Genomic DNA, 23,028 nt, shown 5'->3' with positions numbered 1-23,028 from the left:
AGTCAGTCAATTCTGTGGATGAACACAAAACAGCAAGGACGTTGGGGGTTGAAACAGAGTTCTAACACATTTCTTGACAAAGTCAGGATGTTTAAAGAAAAAACTCCAATGGTCCACAGTTCAACATAGAAAGGATTCCTCTCCCAAGGAAATGTAGGTAGTTTGAAGATCCTTAGACAGTACCAAAAGAATTCTTGGTCAGGATGATCTTTGTTGAAACGTTACAAAATACAAATAGATCGAAATTGGCTTCTCTTCACAGTGCTCCTCTCTCAGCACCATGAAACAAAGAAACTTTACAGTATGGTCAACTTCTACCCGAGTGGTCAACACCCGGTCCTCTACTTCCACTTCTGTCTGGTCCACTCTTCTGCCAGAACTAAATTCTACAATGTTACGCCATGTAGTTTCACAGTGCTTCAACTGTCCCACTGATACGTCTTAAGTTTTCCACTTCTGCGATTTTAAACAGCCTTAAACAACTCTTCACAACTCTGTAGCAAAAACAAGATTTATAACAATGCCCTTTTAATTCTTTCAAACAGGCAATGCCTCTTTCTCTTCTGAACCCCAGCTTTCTTCTAGGGCTGTTCTTCAACCACACTTGTCTTCTGTCATGCCACCAACCAAGTACTTTCAATTGTAAACCTCTGCTGGCTTAAGCAATGTGAATTCATGACTAGCTGTTGGTTCTTTTACATCACAGTCATTCATTTACAAGCTTTAACTTCAGAGATATTATATTAGCCCCTTTCCTTCTAGTAGCAACTAATATTTCCACAGAAACCTTTTCTGTAACCTCTGTTGTCTGAGGGCAATGCTTGTTCAATTCTGGGTTTAATGCAATGCTTGTTTGTTCTCTTGGGTTCACAATATCGAGGTTTAACACTCGGTTTCACAGGATACAATGTTATTGCGGCTTTACTTAGGCTCCATCTTTGTGTTTCTGCAATTTATAATGTTTTGAAAACCTTCTTCCGAAGCGTATTCCTCTATACGCGAGTGATACATATGTTACACTCCATTGTCTGACAAGCTCTGGTCAGGTTTAGTCAGTTTCGATCCTTCGCAACTGAAAAGCAACTCGTTACAGTTGCCCACCTGCTATGCCTGAATGCTTGGGAATGCGCAGAAAACACTCACGGCCTTCTCGGCCTCTGTCACAGGCTGCAGGACTTCTACTACAAGGGTTTTCTCGACCGGCACATTTCTTACTTCAAGCTGCGTTTGGTCCCACCCCACAGGCACGGAGTTCGGCTCACCATGACCCCCTGGAGCATGACATCCTCCAGGAGCGGTCTGCTGTATGCTTCTCGCTGCAAACACTCCGTGATCGAGTTCACATGGCGGAAAGTGTTCAAACTTTATGCTTCCCGCTGCACAACCTCTGCAATCCAGACTTTGGCGGAACAGGACCAACTCAGGATTAATAACTGGAATAAGTTGATGGAAAACCCTGCGTTCTTCTGTTCCTCCCACTTCTGTGGTTTCTGCCAGAAACATGCTTTCTTCTGCCACTTTCTCCTGCCCCAGATGCTTCTGCTGCTGCTGCTGCTACAACTGCTACTACTCTGCCAACCACAACGACGACTAATGGCCTGCACCTGAGTGAGATTTTTAAGCCTCTCAGCCTCCCACAAGTCTGAGCTGTCAGGCTTAATTGCCTGACCTTCAGGCGTGTATTGCTCTTCAGCCCTCTTCTTCGTCCCAGTACTCTAGGGACTATGGATTTGAAGTCCCTTGTAAACACCTTGGTTCCAACTGTTAATTTACTACATTTAACTGTAGAACTATGTTTGTTTATAACTTTTAAAAAATGCTACATCAGGTTTTAACAGAGAAGGAAAAAGCAGTTCAAGGTTTACTTTCTCTATGCCTTTGGGAGCAAGGGTGATATTTATCCATACAAGGTCTGACAGGTTCCTACTTACTTCCCAATTAAACATTTTTATTAGGGTTTACATAGAAAACACACTGACCAAAGCATCATATTGTCCTGTCACACAGTTAAACAGAGACATCACTCAGCGCTACACATAGGATCGAACTCAACAACGGTCTGTTAATAGTCATGGTCCTTTGGAGCTCTCAAGGCCTTGCGCAAATCGTATCGGGGCCTGGGATTGCCGGGTCGGCCCCTATTGGAGCCAACGCATTAGGGGGGGCCTTCTGGTGAGGCATGGATACTTTTCGGCGTAGTCCATGAATGGCGCCCAGGTGTTCAAAAAGTAGTTCAGATTCCCAGTTCGTATTGCAGTCACTTTTTCGGCCACAACTATTTCCCAACTTTTCGACCACCATAGGGGGATCAAGGGGCCATCCAGGTGTTTCCAGAGCCTGGCCATTGCTACTTTCGCTGCAAGTAGGAGATGGGTGCATAGCTGCAATATCTGCCCCGTTAATGCGTATTCCCCCCCCCCCCGTGTCACACAGGAGCACAATTCCAGGATCCTATGGGATTGCCCGCCCCGTGATTGCCCTTATTTGGTCTGTCGCCTCCCTCCAGTAAGCCTCGGCTTTCGGGCAAGACCACACCACGCGGAATAATGAGCCATTAGAGGTTCACCCTCCAACAGTTTGGCAGGATTTCAGGGTTGGCCTTGTTTAGCTGAGCTGGGGTAATGTAATATCTGTAGCAGAGTTTGTAGCCTCCTTCCCTGTTGGAGATGCATTGCGTGCTCTTATGAAGTCTGGACCAGATCTTATCCCACGCCTCTATTTCTATCTCTCGCCCGAGGTCCCTCTCCCAGTCTAGCATATACTTTTCTTTCTTTTCAGGGTTCGATCTATCCAGCAACCGTTACAGCGTTGAGATCCTGCCCTTAGGGGTGGACGACAATAGTGAACTCTCCAGCGATGTGAACTCCCTGGACCCGCATCACCTGACCGTTCTGTGGGAGACCCAGTTACGAAGTTGGGCGTAGTGGAACCGTTCGTTCTCACCTACCCCAAACTTCTCTTTACACCGCTCGAATGTGATGGGGGAACCTCCCTCTAACATGTCCGATTTTCCCCAGGCCTCCCTCCTTCCATGCCGCAAATTTTAATGGGGGATTGCCCGGAGTGAAGTCTGGATTGTTCCAAATGGGGGTGAGGGGCCCTCTGGGGGTCCTGCTACCCCATTTTCGTGCTGCTGCCTTCCAGCTGCTAGCGGTCGCCAGTGTTGCCAAAAGTGGGCCCTGATTTGCGTGTGCTTTTATCAGGGGAAAGTGGGGGAGCTGTGCTGGGGGCACCAGGCTCCAGGCTTCTTCCAGCTGGGTCCACAGTGGTTGGTCGATAGATTGGAACCATGTATATGCATGGGAGAGTTGGGCAGCATGTGCATATCTAGTCACGTCCGGGACTCCCATTCCTCCTGAAACCCTGCTCTGGAGCATTACCCTTTTTGCAATTCTGCCCCCCCCCCCCCACCAGATGAATTTTTGGATGCTCCTCTGAAGTGCGTTCTCTTCAGTTGTTGGGATGTTTGCTGGGAGCACTGTGCATTGGTATAGTAGTCTGGGGACCAGATTCATTTTTACGGCAGGGATGCGTCCGAACCAGGAGATTTCTTGAGATTCCCACTGGGTCAGGTCTCGCCGGAATTCTTCTAGGAGTTGAGGAAAGTTACAGGAGTATAGGCGGGAGATGTCCCTGGGGATCCGCACCCCAGGGTAGTCAATTGTATATTCTGCCCAAGGGATCGGAAGGGTAAGGCTAAGAGTTGCTTTTTGCCTGCTGGTGAGGTTGATTGGTAGTGCTGAGGACTTATCTAAATTCACCTTGAACCCTGAGACCTTGTTAGGGAGAATTCTCATTTCATGGCTAATTTCCCTTACCTATAGAGTCCCCCAGCAGCTTTGCTGGATTTAAAGAGTTTATTTTTACCTGCTAAGAGTGAGACTCTTTTTCCCACTCTTAGGCCTTTTTGCTATGTGTGTTCTAGGCTATTTTTGTGTTTAATGCCTATGGGATCTTTTCTCTCACCCATAGGAACCATCTTTATGCACATGTGTCACACAGCACCCTCCGTGCCGTGACACAGGGGTGTCGTAGCGACCCCCAAACATAGACTCGATACCCTGGGACCGACTACTGTCTCCCAGGGCATGTAAAGTCCCCATTGACTTTACTAGTCGATTTTTATGAACTTAACCAGTACACCCCATCTTAATATGGAAGTACTGGAAGGGGTTAATAATTTTTCCCCTATGTTCATTTTCGAGAGGGTACCTTAAAGTCCCCCTTTACAAAGTTTCTGGCTGGTGGCCGTGGTTACTACCTTTTATGTTCGACCGCGAATATTTCTCTATGGGATTTTCCCCATTATTCGAGGCTACCACTTTTACTGACAGCCTCTAACATACCGCCGGTTTATTTTATTATTAACTTTACTCCGGTAGGTTTTATTAGCCAGAACTTTGATAAAACTTCTTTCTCGAGTCTTACTCCATTTTCCTAACCCAGGTCGGGGATCCTTTGTTCGTCCTTTTGACGAGCTTCTGCCAAGAAGCCCTCCTTCGGTGCCACTGAGTCTGGGGTGGGTCTGTTGTTTGGGAGGGGGTGTAGAACCCCCGGACAGAGTTGCCACCGCAACTCAGGTCGCACTGTAACCTGATAGGCTAGAGGGTCTCCCGCCAAGATGACCACTCCACTGTGTGAGTGACATCTAGGCTGTATGAATGGGTCTCTTTCTGCATAAAAGGAGGGTCCCGAGGACTGGAAGAGCAAGACGTCGCCACTGGAACTACGGAACCGAAGGGAAGAGAAGCCAGAGATATCTTCAGCCTCTACTCCACCGGTGAAGCCCTGCTGGATCGTCTCACCACTTTTCTTCCACACGACGAGAGGAGATCTTTAGCGGAGGAGCCTCCTTCCCTTGAGCTGGTGGGGTCAACAAGTTCACCTATCGCATCCTCGGACCTGCCTTGGTCGACTCGACAGTGCCCCGCACTTGAAGACCGGATAGCCAGGCAGCTATCGACCTGGACCGCGATTAAAAGGAGCGTACCTTTTTTTTTAAAATTTGGTTTTATTGATTTTTGAAACAAAAAAAACAAAAATGTAAGCATTTCACTTGTTACAACTCTATTAGCATATGGTTACATCAAAAGAACAAAATTAGAGTCTCATTATACAGTAGATCGTCGTTGTATTCGTTTCCGTTCTCTAGTTGTAACAGTCAACATAACATAACCCACACCCACCCACCTCCCTCCCCTTGGTTGGGCAGACATCATTGCGGCATCTTTTCTTTGTTGATATGTTCATAGTGGGTAATGTTCAGCCCACTATTGTGAGGTTTCCTTAATTCTTGGGTCATAACTGTCTCGTATTGAGGGTTTTGAGATTCTTGGTTTTAATTAGGATCCTGTAGTGTCCTCGGGTTGGGAGTCCGTCGTCACAGAAAGGTGTTTGCCTCGAAAATCTGACCATAAGGTCTCACATTGCCACGCTTTGTTGTGTAGGGAAGCCGTGATCATTTCCATTGTGTAGATGTTGGTTGACAAGTTGATCCATTCCTTCTTACTTGGGACCGTTTTGGATTTCAATTTTGTTACTCGCACGGACTGCGAGTAGTAGCTGTGGAGCAAGACCCCTGATTCTAGTCCATTCATCCTCATCTTTATCCAGTCCGAAGAGAATCAAGCGTGGATCAGCGTCTCTTTGTATGCCGTCTATGTCCTTGATCCATGCTAGGACTTCCTCCCAGAATACCTTTATGTGGGGGCAGCTCCACCACATGTGCCAATAGTCGGCTGTCTCTCCACATTCTCGCCAACATCTCGGGCTCAGTGTCTGAAACATCCTAGACAATTTGAGTGGGTCGTATTGCCATCTATGTAGGAGTTTAATGGCATGTGATTTATATTGACTGGATAAGGATGTTTTGGATGCAGCTTTGCACATCATTTCCCATTGTTCGGGATCTATCTCCTCTCCTAGGTCTCTTCCCCATCTGCTTCTGAGATGTTCCGTGGACCCGGTGCCTGCTTCGATAAGTTCTTTGTACATTACAGATATCAAACCCTTCAGTTCAGACTTAGAATCCAAGAGTTGTTCGAATGGGGTCAGTTCTCTCTGCAGCTTTTCCTTCCATGCAGATTTTGTGAGGACTCCTTTTATCTGAATGTATTGGAAGGTGGATAATGGGCCTATCCCTAGGGCTTCAGTTAGGTCTGGAAGAGTTATGAAGTTGTCTTTTTTCTGGAGTTGTCCTACCCTTTCAAGGCCCGCCTCGTACCAGGATTGGAATCTTCATACTTCGGGTATGTGGTCGTTTATGCCAGTGGACCATAAGTGGCTAAGTGGGGACGGCCAAGTGGTGATCTTGTTCATTGCTTTGTCTGGTTGCCAGATATTCCAAATGGTACTCAGTATCGGGTGGCCCTTAATTTTCCGTTGTATTCTTTTGTGAGGGGTCCATAGCCATTCTGACACTATGGCCGGCGAGAAGTAATGATTGTCCATGTGGCCCCATTGGAGGTGGTTGTGGTCACGTAAGTGTGGGATAAGGATACTTAGTTGTGAGGCTTTGTAGTATGCTCGCAGGTCGGGGAGACCTACTCCTCCTTTGTCTTTGGAAAGCGTCAGAGTGTCGTATGCGATCCTCGGCTTCTTCCCCTGCCAAAGGAACCTAAGCATAAGTTTTTTGGCCTCTTCAAAAAACACATTTGGTATCTCGATAGGTAACATCTGGAAAGGGTACAGGTATCGGGGGAGGCATACCATTTTAATGGCGTTAATCCGTCCTAACCACGAGATCGTGAGCTTGTTCCACCTTTTCAGATCGACCGAGAATCTCTGGAAGAGGGGAGGAAAGTTAGCTTCGTATAGTTCTGTTAGGTTTTTAGTGATCTGGATGCCTAAGTATTTAAGCTAAGAGTGTTCGGGTCTGAGGCCTAGGGGCAAAAACCTGGTTTCATTTTCCTCTTTCGTTCCTTGCAAAGGGAACAATATTGATTTAGTCTTGTTCACTTTAAACCCAGATAGTTGGCCATATTCTTCTAATAGTTCGAGAGCATGAGGGACAGAGACAGAGGGGTTGGTAATGTGTAAAAGTATGTCATCAGCATAGAGTGCTATCTTGTATTCTCTCGTTCCCAATCGCATGCCTTCCATTCTGGAGTCGGATCGTATATTTTGGGCCAGGGGTTCTAGGGAGAGCGCAAAAAGGATTGCAGAGAGGGGGCATCCCTGTCTAGTACCACGTCCCATTTCGAACCACCTGGAATATTCCCCATTAACAGAGATAGACGCCTTTGGGGATGTTTATACTGCTCGTATTCCTTTCCTAAATCTCGGCCCTATCCCCACCTTGCGAAGGACTGCCCTCAGGAATTTCCACTCCACTCTATCAAATGCTTTTTCTGCATCTATTGACAGTAGGGCAGGGTCGCCTGGTAGTTCTGGTGATGAGTGGATGAGATGGAGAGTTTTGCGCATGGTGTCAGCCCCTTGCCTACCCAATATGAATCCGACTTGGTCATTGTGTATGAGGTGAGGGATCAGTACTTCCAGTCGGGCGGCTAGTACCCTGGTATAAATTTTGGCATCTAAATTGAGCAATGAAATTGGGCGGTATGAACCACAATGTTTGGGATTCCTTCCCTCCGTTGGGATCACTTTTTATGAGCGCCTTTGTAAAGGAGTCGGGGCCGTCCCTGTTTCTAGTATCTCATTGAAGAGCTCCGTCAAAAATGGTGTTAGCTGGCCGCTGAAGGTTTTATAAAACCCAGCGGTATAACCGTCCTCTCCGGGGGATTTGCCTACGGTTAGTCTTTTAATTGCCTCTTGGACCTCAGGTTCGGATATCGGGGATTCTAAAGCTCAGTGTCAGAGTGCGAGATTTTGGGCATGTCTATCAGGGAGAGATAGTGATCTGTATCTGATTGTCCTGGGGTCACTTCCGAGGAGTACAATGCCTCGTAGAAGTTGGCAAAACTCTCTGGGATAGTGTGGAGGGTGGGGGGGGTGTAGGGTTTTCTTCGATTATCTCTTTCGCTTTCCGCTCCGCCCTTTGCTCTTTGAGTCTGGCTGCCAATAGTGCGTCGGCCTTGTTCCCCTTCTTGTAGAATTTCTGTTTGAGGAATCGAAGTTTGCGCACAATTTGTTCGTGCTCCAATAGTCTTAGTTCTTCCCTTTTACGTTGTGCTATGTTGATGTTGTCACGGTCCGTGCCCAGTTGTCCCCTGTTCTCGCTTTCCAGTTGGCATATTTCGGACCTAAGTCTGTGCTCAATGATATTTCTCTCTCTTTTCATGGTAGATCCTTCACGTATCAGGATGCCTCTCCAGGTGGCTTTACCCGTCTCCCATATTGTCTGCTTGGAGACTTCACCATTGTTGTTTAGTTTAAAGTATTCCTCAATTTCAGTTGCCATTTCAATTTTAAATACTGCATCTTTCCACAGGCTTTCATTACAGCGCCACTTCCCTCCTGAAACAGGTAAGTCTGCCCATTTTATATCTGACAGGAGTATATCATGGTCTGACCATGTTATCGGAATTATTTCTGATAGCGTTGTGGTTTCAAGGAGGTCCTTGGTGAGGTACAAGTAATCGATCCGGGTAAATGTTTTGTGCGAATTGGAGTAGAATGTATATCCTCTTTCATTAGGATGCTTGATTCTCCACACATCTTGCAGGTCATATATCTCCATTAGGTCGGAAAGCCCAGTGCGATCACTTCTCGTTTGGTTTCTTATCTCGGGATTGCCTGGTTCCCAGTCTTTGATCGGGTCTGCCTATTGATTAAAGTCTCCTCCGAGAACAACTTGGCCAGATGCTTCTAACATTATTTTAGGTATTGTCTTCTCTAGGAACTTGGCTTGTCCTGCGTTGGGAGAGTATATTACTGCGACTGTTACTTTAACCTTTGCGATTGTCCCAGATATCAGGAGGGCACGCCCGCTTACATCAGACCAGGTCTTATCTACTTCTAAATTGATTCCTTTCTTGATCAGGATTCCAACCCCTCCCTTCCTGAGTGGGCCAGAGCCCCAGAATTCCTTTTCCCCCTCTTTTTCCTAGTATGCCTCTCTCCTCCCCCTTGGCGAACATTGTCTCTTGTAGAAGGAGAATGTCAATTTGAGATCTACGGAATTCCCTTGCCACTAGTGATCTCTTGGTCGGCGAGTTGAGGCCTTTCACGTTAAGTGTTCCTATCCTAAGGGACTCCCTACCCTTCTGCTCTTCAATTGGTGCCATTATCAGAGTATTTCGGTTGTGGATTTGTGACCCATGTCAAGTAGATATGGTATACATCAGGACTCGCGTCTTCTTGAGTGATCTTTTGTGTTGCAGATAATGCTTCAACCTCTGCACATTTCTTGTCTGCCCAGCCCCCCCACCCTTCACCCTTCCCACATTGACGGCGTCCGTGCGGACCCAGGTGAAGACACTGGTCCTGCATCGAACCACCTTTGGGGACCGTTACTTCACGTCCCCAAGATTATTATAACATCATAGTCTTGATTGAGCCCCCTTTCACCTCCCCCCTCCGTTTACATGGCCCGAATCTCTTTTGAGCCTGTACATCCTTTCACAGTTCAGGCCATGGACATATGTATTAGAATGTATGTCATCTTACCAATGTTGCAGTTCATCGGTTCTCTCCCCCTGGAGGGGTATTACCTCTCCGATATTTCCTCGATTCCTTTGCTCGTTTCCTTCTGGGGCCCTGTATACGCCATCCTCTTTCTTCTCGACGTGGGTCTCCCTGATCGTGTTCCCCTGTGCTTGGTCCAAGGAGGTCAGAAATGCACGCCTTGATCTCCCCCTCTGAGCTTAGCTTGATTTTGTTTCCATTGTATTCGAAGGACAGAGAGAAGGGGTATCCCCACCTGTATCTTATGCTCTTTTCCTTCAGATGTTTGGTGAGGGGCCTGCACATGCGTCAGAGTGCCAAGGTCATGGATGATAGGTCCTGGTATATCAAGATTTGGGATCCTTGGAGGGTAATTGAATCGCTGCTTCTTGCTTTCTCGAGGATCCGTGTTTTGTCCTGAAAGCGGTGAAATCGATCAAGGACAGATCTTGGTCCGCCTGGAGGCCCTCCGGCTCTGTGTATCCTCTCTGTCTTAGGTTCATCAACTGCGTCGTCGGCAACTAAGAGTTTGATAATGTCATGCAGGGTGTTCTTCAGATCGCTCTCCGTCTCCCCTTCTCGTTCCGGGATTCCGAAAATCCTCAGGTTGTTCCGTCTCTCCCGGTTTTCCAAGTCATCAAGCTTGAGTTTGAAGCTCTCTTCACGTTGCTCCAGTTCGGTCATCCGTTGGTCGAGTTGTGCTTCTAAGGTGTCTATGGACGCTTGATTGTTCTCGACCCCTTCCAGCCTCTCCTCCATGGTGTCTAGGCGTTGGGTGATCTTGTCAATTTTGGAGCCAATGCTGGCACCCATATTATTTATTTCGCACAGCAAGGCAGCAATGTCCCCTTTGGTAGCTGCTGATTCATTCACCAAGGTATTTTGGTTCGCCATGGTAGGGTCACAATTTTCAGCAGGAGTCAAGACGTAGGAGAATGTAGCTAGTTTCTCCCTTATGTCCATTGGTTCTCCCGAAATTCTGTGGTGTCGCCAGTGCTGTTCGTCAGGGAGATTGGGTCGGGGGCAGAGGAGACACACGTCCCTGAATCGGGGGCCCAACCCTCTGCACTCCGACGTCGGTGGTCTCGGCTAGTTCGTTAGGCATTGGGAGGGGTGTCCTTGGTGCGTTTGTCGATATGCCCGGAGTATGGGTGGCACAGTAGCGCGTATGGGTCACCTGGGGTGCCCTTTAAGCAGTGTCCGGGTCAGCCGCACCGGTGTAGAATCTTGGGGGGGGGGTCGTTAAGGTGGGGGCTTAATCCCTCCTAGGGACTCAGAGTAGCAGAGCTCACGCGAAGTCAGACCACATCCGCGCGCCCCCTGGTGGCCAGTCAGGAGCGTACCTTTTAAACTTTGTTTGGCAGCACCGCGGCTGGTTTCATCCCTGGGTAGCGCAGCGACTCGGAACCTTCCTCCACGACGAGAGCCTCTCTTCCTCTGTTGGACCCCTCGACCTGCAGGAACTACCAGGAACAACCGCCACCGCAGGATCCATCTCTCCACGTTTAAAGGAATGGTTCGCCCAAAACATTTTATTGCAAAAAAAGATAATAAAAAAAATCGATTGGCACTTTTTTTTTTTAAGCCCCTATGTAAAATTTTGAGCAAATGAAGCTCAAAATGTACAAAAGGAAGCACATGGGGACTGCCCACCTGTGCTTGCTTTTGCGGCACTAATGAAGGAAAAGCCAGCCAGCAGTAGTAAACAAAAGCTACCACTGGGTGGCTTTTCCTTCATTGGTGTTGGGACAAAGTTTTCCGGGCTGAAGGAGCCCGGAAAACTTAGAAATAAAACCGCAGCTTTAAAAACGTTGTATTTATGTTTGCGGTAGCTTTTGAAGCTACCGCAAACATAAATACAACGTTATTGTGTTTGAAAACGCTGCAGTGTTTCATTCTAAGTTTCTCAGGCTCCTCCGAGCCGGAGGAGCCTGAGAATCTTAGAAAGAAAAACTGCAGTGTTTTCGAAACACAACGGCGTTGTGTTTCTGCCTAAAGCTGCTTTCATATTTGGGGCTTTTGGGCTCCCCACGGGTAGCCCGAGAGCCCCAAATGGGAAAACAGCTTTAGGCAGAAACACTGCGGCATGGAAACACAACTGCGTTGTGTTTCTGCCTGCCTTGGCTTTCACTTTGGGTCTCCGGTGCTCCCCCGGTTGTGTTTCAAAAACACTGTGGTTTTTCTTTCTAAGTTTCTCAGGCTCCTCCGAGCCGGAGGAGCCTGAGAAACCTAGAAAGAAAAACAGCAGCGTTTTCAAACACAATAATGTTGTATTTATGTTTGCGGTAGCTTGAAAAGCTTCAAAAACATGTGCAGTAAAGCCTAAAGCCTCGCCTCGCACAAGGAAAAAACAGTTGTTTGAACATGGCAGTTTGCAGTACATACTTGATATTATAATTAGGGAGTCCGGTTTTCGGTGATTACCGATTTTCCCCGATATCTAGACCCCGTTACTATTTATTTATTACTCGGGGGACTCCGATAAACCCCGGTAAATCATATGCTGGGAGCGGGATTTGAAGCTGTGATGTCTTGTATTCAAGACAGACGCGTTGCCAGTGAGCTATCATGGCAGCTTTATGAAAGACTTGGATTTAGTGCCTTAAATGATTATGCACCATTGCCACCTTGTGGCTGAATGGTGAATTGAATGCATTTTGCAAACTGTTTTTTTTTGTTCTCTCTGTCAACTAGTCCCTTATTGTTGTGCTTATTTCTTCATAAGCACAACAATAAGGGCACTTCTATACTATACCCCCTGCAGCTAATACCAGCCCCTCCCATCACAATGCTGGCAGGAAACTGCTAATGATGGCCCATTAGTCAATGAATGGTTTGGTGGCAGCATTGTAATGGGAGGGGAGGGGCAGTGGGGTGTGGGGTGTAGGCGTTCATTGTAGGCAGCTTTGCCTCTCTGCAGGTGTGTAAGTGGCATCACTTTACACTCTCTGACTCACATTCATGCAAGCAACACTATGGCTTAAAAATGCCCATTGTCCCCAGAGCACTGACAGCAGCCAGAGTGTCCAGTAATCCAGTTTCATCTTTGTTTTCTGTTGCCCAGTGAGAGGATCCAGCCTGCAGCTTGACCACAACCTGCCTTCAGTATCTGAGGTAAGTCATGCCCTTGGCCCCCAAGTAGCTCCCCCACCAGCAGAGGAGCCGGACGTGGGGACGGCGGTTACTGCCTCTACAAGAGGCAGCTACAGGCCTCAGCCACAGCCTTGTTTTTTTTATTTATTTGGACACTGTGCTTCGGGTCCATGGACCCGATTAATTTATTTATTTCCGCAATGTTGGTGGGGACCAACATTGCAGAAATAAATTAATTAATCGGGTCCACGTACCCGAAGAACGTTGTCCAAATAAATAAATAAACACGCCCGTGGCCAGAGGCATGTCATGCCCTTGGCCCCCGAGTAGCTCCCCCACCAGCAGAGAAGCGGGATGTGGGGAGGGCAGTGCAGTTACAGGCCTCAGCCACGGCCTTGTTTTTTTATTTATTTGGACAATGTTCTTCGGGTCCGTGGACCCGATTAATTTATTTATTTCTGCAATGTTGGTGGGGACCAACATTGCAGAAATATATAAATTAATCAGGTCCACGGACCCGAAGAACCTTGTCCAAATAAATAAATAAACACGGCCGTGGCCGAGAAGCAGGACGGGGGCAGGACTGTTACTGCCTCTGCTGCCCCCTGCAAGGGGGCACCAGAGGCAGTGGCCTTCGCCACGGCCGTGTTTTTTTATTTATTTGGACTATGTTCTTCGGGTCCGTGGACCCGATTAATTTATTTATTTCCGCAATGTTGGTGGGGACCATCATTGCAGAAATAAATAAATTAATCAGGTCCACGGACCCGAAGAACGTTGTCCAAATAAATAAATAAACACGGCCGTGGCCGAGAAGCAGGACGGGGGCAGGACTGTTACTGCCTCTGGTGCCCCCTTGAAGGGGGCACCAGAGGCAGTTACAGTAGGGTGACCAGACGTCCTGGTTTTCCCGGGGAAATCGCCCGCCATCCTGCAACCCGGGAGTTTTTTTTAATTTTACCGTCAGGGGTTTGCATGGTTGGGTGACTATGGAAATTAAAATTATTATAATTATTTTTCACAATGTTGGAGTATTGGCTCGAACCCCCAACCTTTCAGGTGCACGTCACAACACTTACTAACTGTGCTACAGAGACTGGCTTGGAAATAATTGTACAGCAGGCCATGCAATATGACTGAGTTATAGCAAACACTTGTTTTGAAGTAACATGCCAAGATTCAGAGACAAAACTGCACAAATGAGATCATGTACAGTTTATAAAAAGGAGAAGAGCTGGAAATATGATTGGGTGGTGGTTGTGGGGACGTGTTGGGGGAGGGGTGGTCATTGGTGGGCTGCAATCTGGTAGTCCCTCTTTTATGTTGTTGGTTGTCCCGGTTTTCGTTTTGGAAATCTGGTCACCCTAAGTTACAGGCCTTCGCCATGGCCTGGTTTATTTATTTATTTGGACAATGTTCCGACAAACGTTGTCCAAATTAATAAATATACTGTGCAGTGGCCAGAGGCAAGTCATGCCCTTGGCCCCCGAGTAGCTCCCCCACCAGCAGAGGAGCGGGATGTGGGGAGGGCGGTTACTGCCACTGGTGCCCAGCGGCAGTTACAGGCCTCAGCCACGGCCTTGTTTTTTAAATTTATTTGGACAATGTTCTTCGGGTCCGTGGACCCGATTAATTATTTATTTCCGCAATGTTGACCCGAAAAACATTGTCCAAATAAATAAAAAACCAAGGCCGTGGCAGAGGAGCAGATCGGGGTAGGACTGTTACTGCCTCTGGTGCCCCCTGGTTATTTCCCCACCCATTGACTGTCTACTGCTAAACTAAACCCTATTGTCCTTACCTCCCATTACCTGCCCTTCCCCACTCAATGCCCACCATCCTGGTATGTCTTAGAGGTTTCTCTATCAAACCGTAACATCAAGCCACTATTATTACTTAGTAGTCTGTTGCGAGTTAATGGCTTAATTGCGTTTGTAAATGTTTTACTGGTAAAATGAAAATGTCTTAAGTGTGCCTTTCCCCCACATCTGTTCCTCGAAGCAAAAGTCCTGTAAAAAGCAAGTAGTGGACAGATTTATCAGCTTGTGTGTTGGATATTTTGGCCCTGCCTGTGTCCAGTGCCAATGTCGAAAGGTCTTTTTCCCAAATAAAAGTCTTTATGGGAAGAAAAGAAAGGGCACGGATGGGCAAAGAGTCCTTGAAGAAGTATTGCATGATTTATTACAATAATTTTGACTTGTAGGAATGCAACAGATTACTGGATTAAGATTAAATTGTTTAGAACATCTCACATTGAGAGATTACCCTACATTTGCATGCAATGAAGCAATAAAAAAAAAATTCTGTGTTTACACCTGGAAAAACAGTTGTCCGCGATTTTTTGAAAGGGGCAAATGGGAAAACACTGATAAACACAGATCCTGAAATTTTTTGAAAACACTGGAAAAACACCCCCGGAAGTAAAAAAAAATAAACCCCTAAAACAGGAAACCCTAATTATAATGCAGCAGTATACTAGGGGAGTACATACCATTTTCAATTCCAGACTTCCCCCCACAATAGTAAAACATGCAGTATTTGGAAATAACTCCTGTTTTACCACACTGCCAAAATGCGAGTTTCACACCTGAAACTGTTTATTTCTGCCTGCCTTTCATCCAACCGAAAGCATTAACGGATGCAATATAATGCATGTGGTGATACTGCATGCAGTAATATGGCATTTCCCTATGGAGTTGTATGGGGAATAACAAGTTCTGCATGACTCTGAATCTTGTGAACTCATTGAGTTACTGCATGCTGTAACATCAATTCTATTTGCCAGAAGTTCCAGAAAAAACACTGCATATATCATGCAGAGATATTTACAGTGGAAATGCCGCTAAACTTGTAAGCAGGCCCATAGTGAATGCTCTTACAAAGCATTTTCGGGGGTGCTATCATCCATGTATCTAGTTTAAGCTTTTAATAAAAGCACAAAGGCTGCTTAATGCTGGAAATATATTCATTAACTTATTGCACGTCATATTTATGTTTCAATTGTACTTTTTATTTTACCTTCAGGTGTTTTCAGAGGTCACCCAGAGCAAGTCAAAGAATATCAGGAACTTTTGGATCCGTTACTGTTCTATGCATTCGAAGGTAATAACCTAAAATTGTTGTGCCTAGAGTGCACTATTCTACAAATGCCATTGTATCTTCCAACTTATACCAAAGTCTGTACAACATGGTACCTTTGCAATGACATGTTGCTGCCTAATTGTGTTTTACTTTCTCTAAATAGTCATGTCTTGCCTTGCTGGGTAATACTGTGCATACACAGTGATGTTTTAACACAGTACTGTACAACACAGAACATACACTGTATCTTGATGTATTTGTGAGAATGTGTTTAAAGCATCAGGATTAGCAAAGTATATATTTTGGTAAACGCATGTGCGCAGACCAAGCCAAACATTGACATATTTGTTATGTCTAGTGTGAAGGCATCATGAAGTAGACACAGACAACAGATTTAAAATTGCTTCTCAAAGGTTTTATTAACGTAAAAGGCAGAATGGATTAAGACCTAACTTCCCCTATGCGAAGGTGGAATTTCCCTACCTAAAGAAAACCAAAGATAGTCTGTGTCAGGAAGTCCAAATCAAATGTCTGTCTGTATCTAAAACCTATACTTGCCCTCACAACTAACTGTACAATGTGTAGGGATGCCAGCATCAAAAGGAATAGTGTTCAAAAGAAAGTCCAGGGCTTGTTCCAGCTTTTGGCTTGTAATCCGCTTCCCCTTCCCCAAGTTCAAAACAGTTCACAAGATCTTGGGGTTCCCTTCCCCAAGAATTAAAATCTTCCAGCTTTCAAAAACAACACAGTTCCTTGGGACACTTTCCAGCTCTTTGGATATCAATACTTTTCACCAGTTCAGATAGGCAGTTCTGTTTCTTGAATTCAAAATCACATACAAGGTTGTTGCAAAACACAAGCTTTGTTGGGGATACTTTCATGCGCTTTTCCATACAGAGGCACTCGGTCTAGGTGCCGTTGTCGGCCCATATGGTCCACCCATAACAGGCTGTGCAGGCGATACCCCTTCTTGACTGCTTTCCATTATAAATTGGACACTGCTTTGCTTTGACCGTGAAGCTTGCACTGTTCTGTGTCCTTCTGGCTTTTGCCAATACAGGTTTCCTCTTAACCTGCAGTTCCTTGAACTCTTTTATCTTTGGTCAATACTTGGTTTATTATCTCATACCCTTCTTGGTATTCCTGTGGCTTTGCCAATACTTGTACTCAGACAATACATTCTGTGGTATCTGTGACATGCACCACCTTTCATTCACTCCATTCACAAGTGCTCAACTTGCTTTTTACTCTGTGCGGCATTCAAAAAGTGCTTACAATAACTTGCAGTTTGTTCGGTATTCAAAGTACTTGTTTCGACATTTAAAAGTACTTGCAATGACTCTCACTTTGTTTGGTATTCAAAAGTACTTGTTTCACCATTCTAAAGGATTTGCAATAACTTTCAGTTAGTTCAGTTCAAAAGTACTTGTTACAAGGTCCCGGAGTGCCCAGGTATGAGTTTTTTCCTGGTTTCGGCTCACTGGTTGCACACAGCAGCTCCCTTCTGCTTGTTGTCCTTCGCAACAGGCATGTCAAGGTTGCTCATTCTGCTTTCAGGCTTCCCCGAGCTACGCCTTTCCCTTGCGGTAGCCACAGAGAGCACCACTCGCTCAACTGGTTTCCTGGGGCATCTGGGGTTCTTGGGAGTGCCACAGCTCTTGCTGCGCATTCCTGATAAGGAGGGTAGCAGGACCTCCAGACCCTTTTGTGGCTGCCCTCAGCAGCTCTCTCTCTCCTGCTTGACGCGGCTTCCGGGTCTCCAGTTCCCTTCTCTCCAGCCCTTTCCCCCTTGCTCCATGCGGCAAGGAGTTTTATATCCGTTAGGAGTGTTAAGTGACCTCAGGTGTGGGTCATTAAATTCAATTGCCTGACTATGACGGAACCCATTAGGTGGACGTGCCTTGTTGTTCTACCTGCATACCACCATAGCCCTCTTCTTTGTCTCAGTACCAAAGTGGTGTTTGGTTTGTTTGTTTTGTTTGTTTATTTTATTTATATAGCGCACTTGACACAGGGGTATCTGGGCGCTTAGGTGAAGATAATGGTTACTTGAGGTAAAGGTATGTATATACAAACTACAGATAGTGGATACATGTCATATGCAGTTAATACATACAAATTGCAGATTGTATAGCACGAGGGTACAGGGTAGGTGTGAAACTATACTAATAGGGTAAGCAAACAATGTAGAGCTATAGCTAAACATGGGGGCTAGAAGCAAGGGGAGATAGTTGGGGGCAAGTACATGTAGTTACTTTCTATTCAGTAACCAATGGATGACGGAGTGTATTCCATAGTTGGGCGGCTAAATCTGGGAAACTTGTTTCGCCTGCTCTTTTTAGGTTGTACCTGGGCACCACCATTTATGAGGTGTTGGTGGATCTTTTAAGTCTAGCTGATTGTTTCAGAGTGAATTTGTCAGTGAGATAAGGCGGGGCTTGGTGATTCTGAGCTTTGTAGGTGAGGCAGATGGTTTTTAAGTCCATTTTTTCTTGAATTGAAAGCCATTTGCAGAGCTTTCTGGTAGCCGAAATGTGCTCTCTTGTAGGTATATTTAATGCCGTCTGAGCGCATTATTTTGCATAACCTGTAATTTGTGAATTATGGATTTATTAGCTCCTAAGTATAGGCTGTTGCAGTAGTCCAATTTGTACTGAATAAGTGCACAGGCTAGTATGATGCAGCTATTGGATGATAATAATGGTCTGCGTGCCCTGATCAGCTTGCCAGTGTGGGCGGTGGCAGAGGCAGTCATATTCACCTGCTTGGTTAGATTAATGTTGGCATTGAAGTAGAAACCAAGAGTTTTTACATTAGTGGCTATGGGAATATTATTCCCATCAATGATGATGCTACGGTAGTTGGGACTCAATTTCGATAGGTTGTTAGGTGAGCCGACTAGAAGCAGCTCCGTCTTATCATCATTCAGGCATAAGCCATGTTTGTTTGTTTATTATTTATAATGCACGTCATACCCGGGGTAACAGGGCGCAGCAGTTACAAGTATATGCGAAGCTTAGTCGCACAGAATTATACAGGATGCATACAGGTAAGAATTAAATACAAAGAGGGCATATTTACAAACATGGTATACAGTAGGAATTTGCAAAAATAGAGATTTGAGGAGGGCTAATTACAAGCTGTAGTTGTCATAACATTGGGCATAAGGTTAGGAGTGCTGGTTGTTGGATTTTAGCCATATAATGGTGTTGGCTCTAAACTTGTGGTAAGTTTGTGTGGCCATCCATGCCTGAATGATGGTGTAGACTTTGTTGATCCGACAGACATCTGTATCATATGAACCTGATAATGTGAGGTGTATCTGGGTGTCATCTGCATAATTAGTGTAGGTGACACCCAGACGATCCAGTTTATCAAATAGAGGCTTTGTAAAGATATTGTACAAAGTGGGCGATACGCAGGAGCCATGTGGGACACCACAGGTGATGGGGATAGGATCGGCCACATCTGTGGGTGAAAACACGCATAGTTCTGTTTGTGAGGAATGATTGAATCCACATGACTGCAGAGTTGGAAAAGTGTGCAGCCGAAGACAGGTGGTTGCATAAGATTTTATGGTGAACCAGATCAAAAGCTGCCGATAATTCAAGAAGGAGGAGGATGGCAGTGCTGCCTTTCTTTTAATTCGTCAATCTGGCTTTTAAGATCAACAAGGGCAGTTTCCGTACCATGTTGAGGCCTAAAGTCAGATTGACGGGTACCTTGCAGTTGATTAGTCTCCAGATAGTTTTGAATTTGCAAGTATGCAACGCTAAGATTTTCAGTAGAAAAGGGACTGTGATGATCGGTCTATAATTAGTGGGAATAGATGGGTCGAGTGTTTGTTTCTTAAGTAATGGGAGTACCCACGAGTGCTTCAGGTTACTTGAGACTGAATTACTTGGGAATGAGGAGTTAATTCGTTTAGTAATAAAAGGAGATAGATCTCTAGCTGCATATTTTATGATCTGAGCTGGGCATTTGTCGCCTTTACAGTTGGTAGGTTTCGGTGATGCTATGATTTTTTGTTTCTTGTATTTTTTGGGGATGTCAAATTTAATAAAGGGAGTATGTATAACTCTGTTTTGTCTCTGATATGTGTTTGCCACAATCCGATAAGGATGTGTCTTCCTAGTTGGTCTCTTCCACATCCCTGTGTTGAGGTAGTATTTCTGGGGGTGGGGTGAGGGCTGTTTGGGGACATGAAAAGGAAAGGGAAAGGTGTGACAGTGGCCTGCAAAGGCTTGAGGGATAGATGGTTCATTATGAAAAGGTAATAAGGGATACCATGTCTCACCTAAGGACGTCTTCTTCCCCACTCCCCTCCATCCAGGTGATCCTCCCTTGCATATCCACCCCCAGGGTCAGGATCCAAAAGCGATGGCCGTTCACTGGCCACCTGAGAGGATTATACCGGGGAAAAAGAAGTGAGGACGCCCTCAGGTTCCTCACACAAGTCATTTAGAAATGTGCTTTGATTTTGCCCACAACAACAGATCTGTATTGCATTGTGCTTCTGCTCCTGGGGCATTTCTTTATGGAAAATGGCCTTTGTCCAAGTCTGAGCAAGTCAAGGGTCAGAAATATGGCAAATACTTGAATGCCTTTCAGGCATTTCAATGTCGAGGTGCTTGACCAACATGGAAAATAAAAAACATTAATTACTAAACAAATAACATCATTAGTAACTTTAGTATGCCTGTAAAATGTAAAAAAAAACAATATCTAGACAAAGAGTGCCTGCAAGAAATACAAAAATTACATACATTTTAAAGTGTGGCAGCATGGGGAGAGATCTCCAGATTGAATCTCCCAAAATGTGTGTCTTAAACAATAAACTCCTGGATAACCTCCCACTATTGTACCCTAGGAGAGGAGCAGAGTGAAACCGATGTAACCCCTGACAAAGCAGATATTGCTTCCCAACTACTTGTCAGAAAGCACTTCCCTGATGGCTTCCAGGGGGCGCGCCGATGGAGGAAGTCTGAGTGCGCTTGTCTCATGTTTGTGGCCCCGCGGAATGCAGTGCCCATATTATGGGGTAGATGAAGTTCCCCTGCCAGTGTGGGAACAACAACAATAAAAATTGGAACTGTCTTGGCAGAGTTCGGCCCTGCAGAGTCAGCAGCTGAAAACAAAAGTCATTTCTCTCGCCGGAGACATACAGAGAGGACACGCCACGCCCAACTGGACGGCCTACCTGCATATAGGGAAGGGGTTTGGAGACACGCGGCACAGTTTATAGAGGTGGGTGACCCCCCCTGACACTTCCCCAATCCCCACACTTGAAGGGAGGGCATAGACCCTCCCCGCCCCCCAGGACCAATTGAAGCTGGTGGCCCCAGCGCAGTCACGCAGCAGACACCGTTGGATGTGTGGTGCCTACCGCTTGTCCCGCAGCTCCCCTGGGAGGAGACGGGGACAGCTGATTGTGCGGGTGACGCCAGGGAGATATCCCGTGGGTTTCCGGAGCAAACACCAGAGACGGGGGACAGGCGAGTATGCTGCACATAGTGGAGGTCCCCCTGGCAGCCGGAGGGGGAACAAAGGACGCTCCGGCAGAGGTGGGCGGGGAGATGTGGGCCCCCTACTCGGGAGCGTCTGCCCGCCTCTCTGCCTTTCTATAATAACGGAAGTTGATGTCCTGCAGCAGGTGGCCAGGGAGGCATTTAACCAACAGAAAGAAGTTTGAATACAGCAGTGGAGCCCCCCTCCTTGACGTATAGTGGCTTTTATTCCATTGGGAGAGAGTATGGGAAAATTGAAGGGACCCTACCAATTTGATCTCGGACTGAGGGGTGCTCTACAATCACCACTGGTTATCTCTCTCCAAAATCGACGTTTCTGCCCACCGGGTGACTGTCCCTTAGTTACCCACGACTGATAACCGAGAAGTCGCAGCCGCACAAGAGACTTGAGACGGGTCTCAGTACAGTGCATCCGAGGCTGCTAACCGACCTGTTAGTTACATCACCACAAAGTTGAAGTCGTACCCGTCCACGCCTGGAGCGTCACTACATACACTCAGGTATGCATGCCATTGGGTGGTGGCACATGGATGGGAGCTATAAGCTAACCAGCTTTGAATACACACCAACGAAAAACATGGGAGGGACCACCCTGTTGTACACCATGTCAGCTGGGGGGAATGAGTCCATACAATCCAAAAAAGATGTTGCAGCACTGATGGAGGAGATTAGAAACATGAGAGCGGACTTTGGAGGAAAGGTCGATAAAATTACCCACAGGATCGATAAAATTGGGGAGAGACTCGAGGAGGTGGAGCATAACCAATCCTACCTGGACACTCTTCAGATCCAAATGGATGTACCATTGTCTGAAATGTAAAGGAGAGAGGCTGAGTTCACCCTAAAAATGGACGACCTTGAAAATCACAAAAGGCGGAACAACCTAAGAATTTTTGGGATCCCAGACAAAGAAGGGGAGACGGAGATGGACTTGAGAAGAACTCTCCATGAAGTCACAAAACCAATTTTTGATGACACCATTGATGAAGTGGAAATTGAGAGGATTCATATAGCAGGGGGCCCTAAGTCAGTGCTCGCCTGCTTCCACAACTATCCTGATAAGCTCAAGATCTTGGAGAAAGCAAGGAAGAAAGGCCCAGTAATGTATGGCAATGCTAGAGTAACGATTCTTCAAGATCTGTCCTCCCTGACCCTTGCCAAAAGAAGACTGTGCTCATCCCTTACGAAGTGGTTAAATGAGAAAGGGGTTTGGTACAAGTGGGGGTTTCCATTCTCTATTGCCTTTGAAGTGGCCGGGTATAAATATAAACTGACTACCGAGTAGGATATTCGCAGAGTCACAGGGGAGCTCGTGGGGGATAGCGGAATCCCTCTGAGTTCTAAAGGCAAGGTGGCAGGTGAGGGACAATCATACTAGTAGGTGACTTAAACCTCCAAATAGAATCACTCTTAGACGTTGATGGGGTTTGGGATGATTTGGATGAGGCATGGGACATACTCCCTTTGGACCCACCACCAAGGATTAGAGCACATCCATTGACCCATAGTCATGCCTCCTTGCGCCTAGTCCTGGGGCTCGGGGCCTGTAATGGACGCTTTACAAAAGACCAGCCGCCAAAGCCAACATTTGATGGGCCCAATGGCACCTCCCATATTGATAATATCCTCTATATCAATGAAATTATGGGGCAAAGCAAAAGACTTCGAAGTCATGAGCACACATGGGACTGACCATAAGCCGTTGTTTTTGAAGTTATACATTGTGGGAGGTCACAAGAATGATTACCCTAGCATCCCC

General features: G+C 46.3%; 1 protein-coding gene across 7 annotated transcripts in view; it reads left to right on the top strand.

The window, feature by feature from the left end:
• PHKB (phosphorylase kinase regulatory subunit beta) overlaps positions 1-23,028 on the top strand; it is a 2,092,963-nt gene that overhangs the window by 1,220,859 nt on the left and 849,076 nt on the right. For all 7 annotated transcript variants that reach the window (XM_069607056.1, XM_069607058.1, XM_069607055.1 and 4 more), the window contains one exon: positions 15,685-15,762. In XM_069607056.1, coding sequence (XP_069463157.1) covers positions 15,685-15,762 — 78 coding nt within the window. The remainder of the gene's footprint in view (positions 1-15,684; positions 15,763-23,028) is intronic.

The sequence above is a fragment of the Ambystoma mexicanum genome, chromosome 1p (assembly GCF_040938575.1).
Source record: "Ambystoma mexicanum isolate Mex_15411 chromosome 1p, UKY_AmexF1_1, whole genome shotgun sequence".
In the NCBI taxonomy this organism is placed as follows: Eukaryota; Metazoa; Chordata; class Amphibia; order Caudata; family Ambystomatidae; genus Ambystoma; species Ambystoma mexicanum.
Note: the sequence above shows the minus strand (reverse complement) of the source record. Positions and strands in the feature narration are given on the sequence as shown.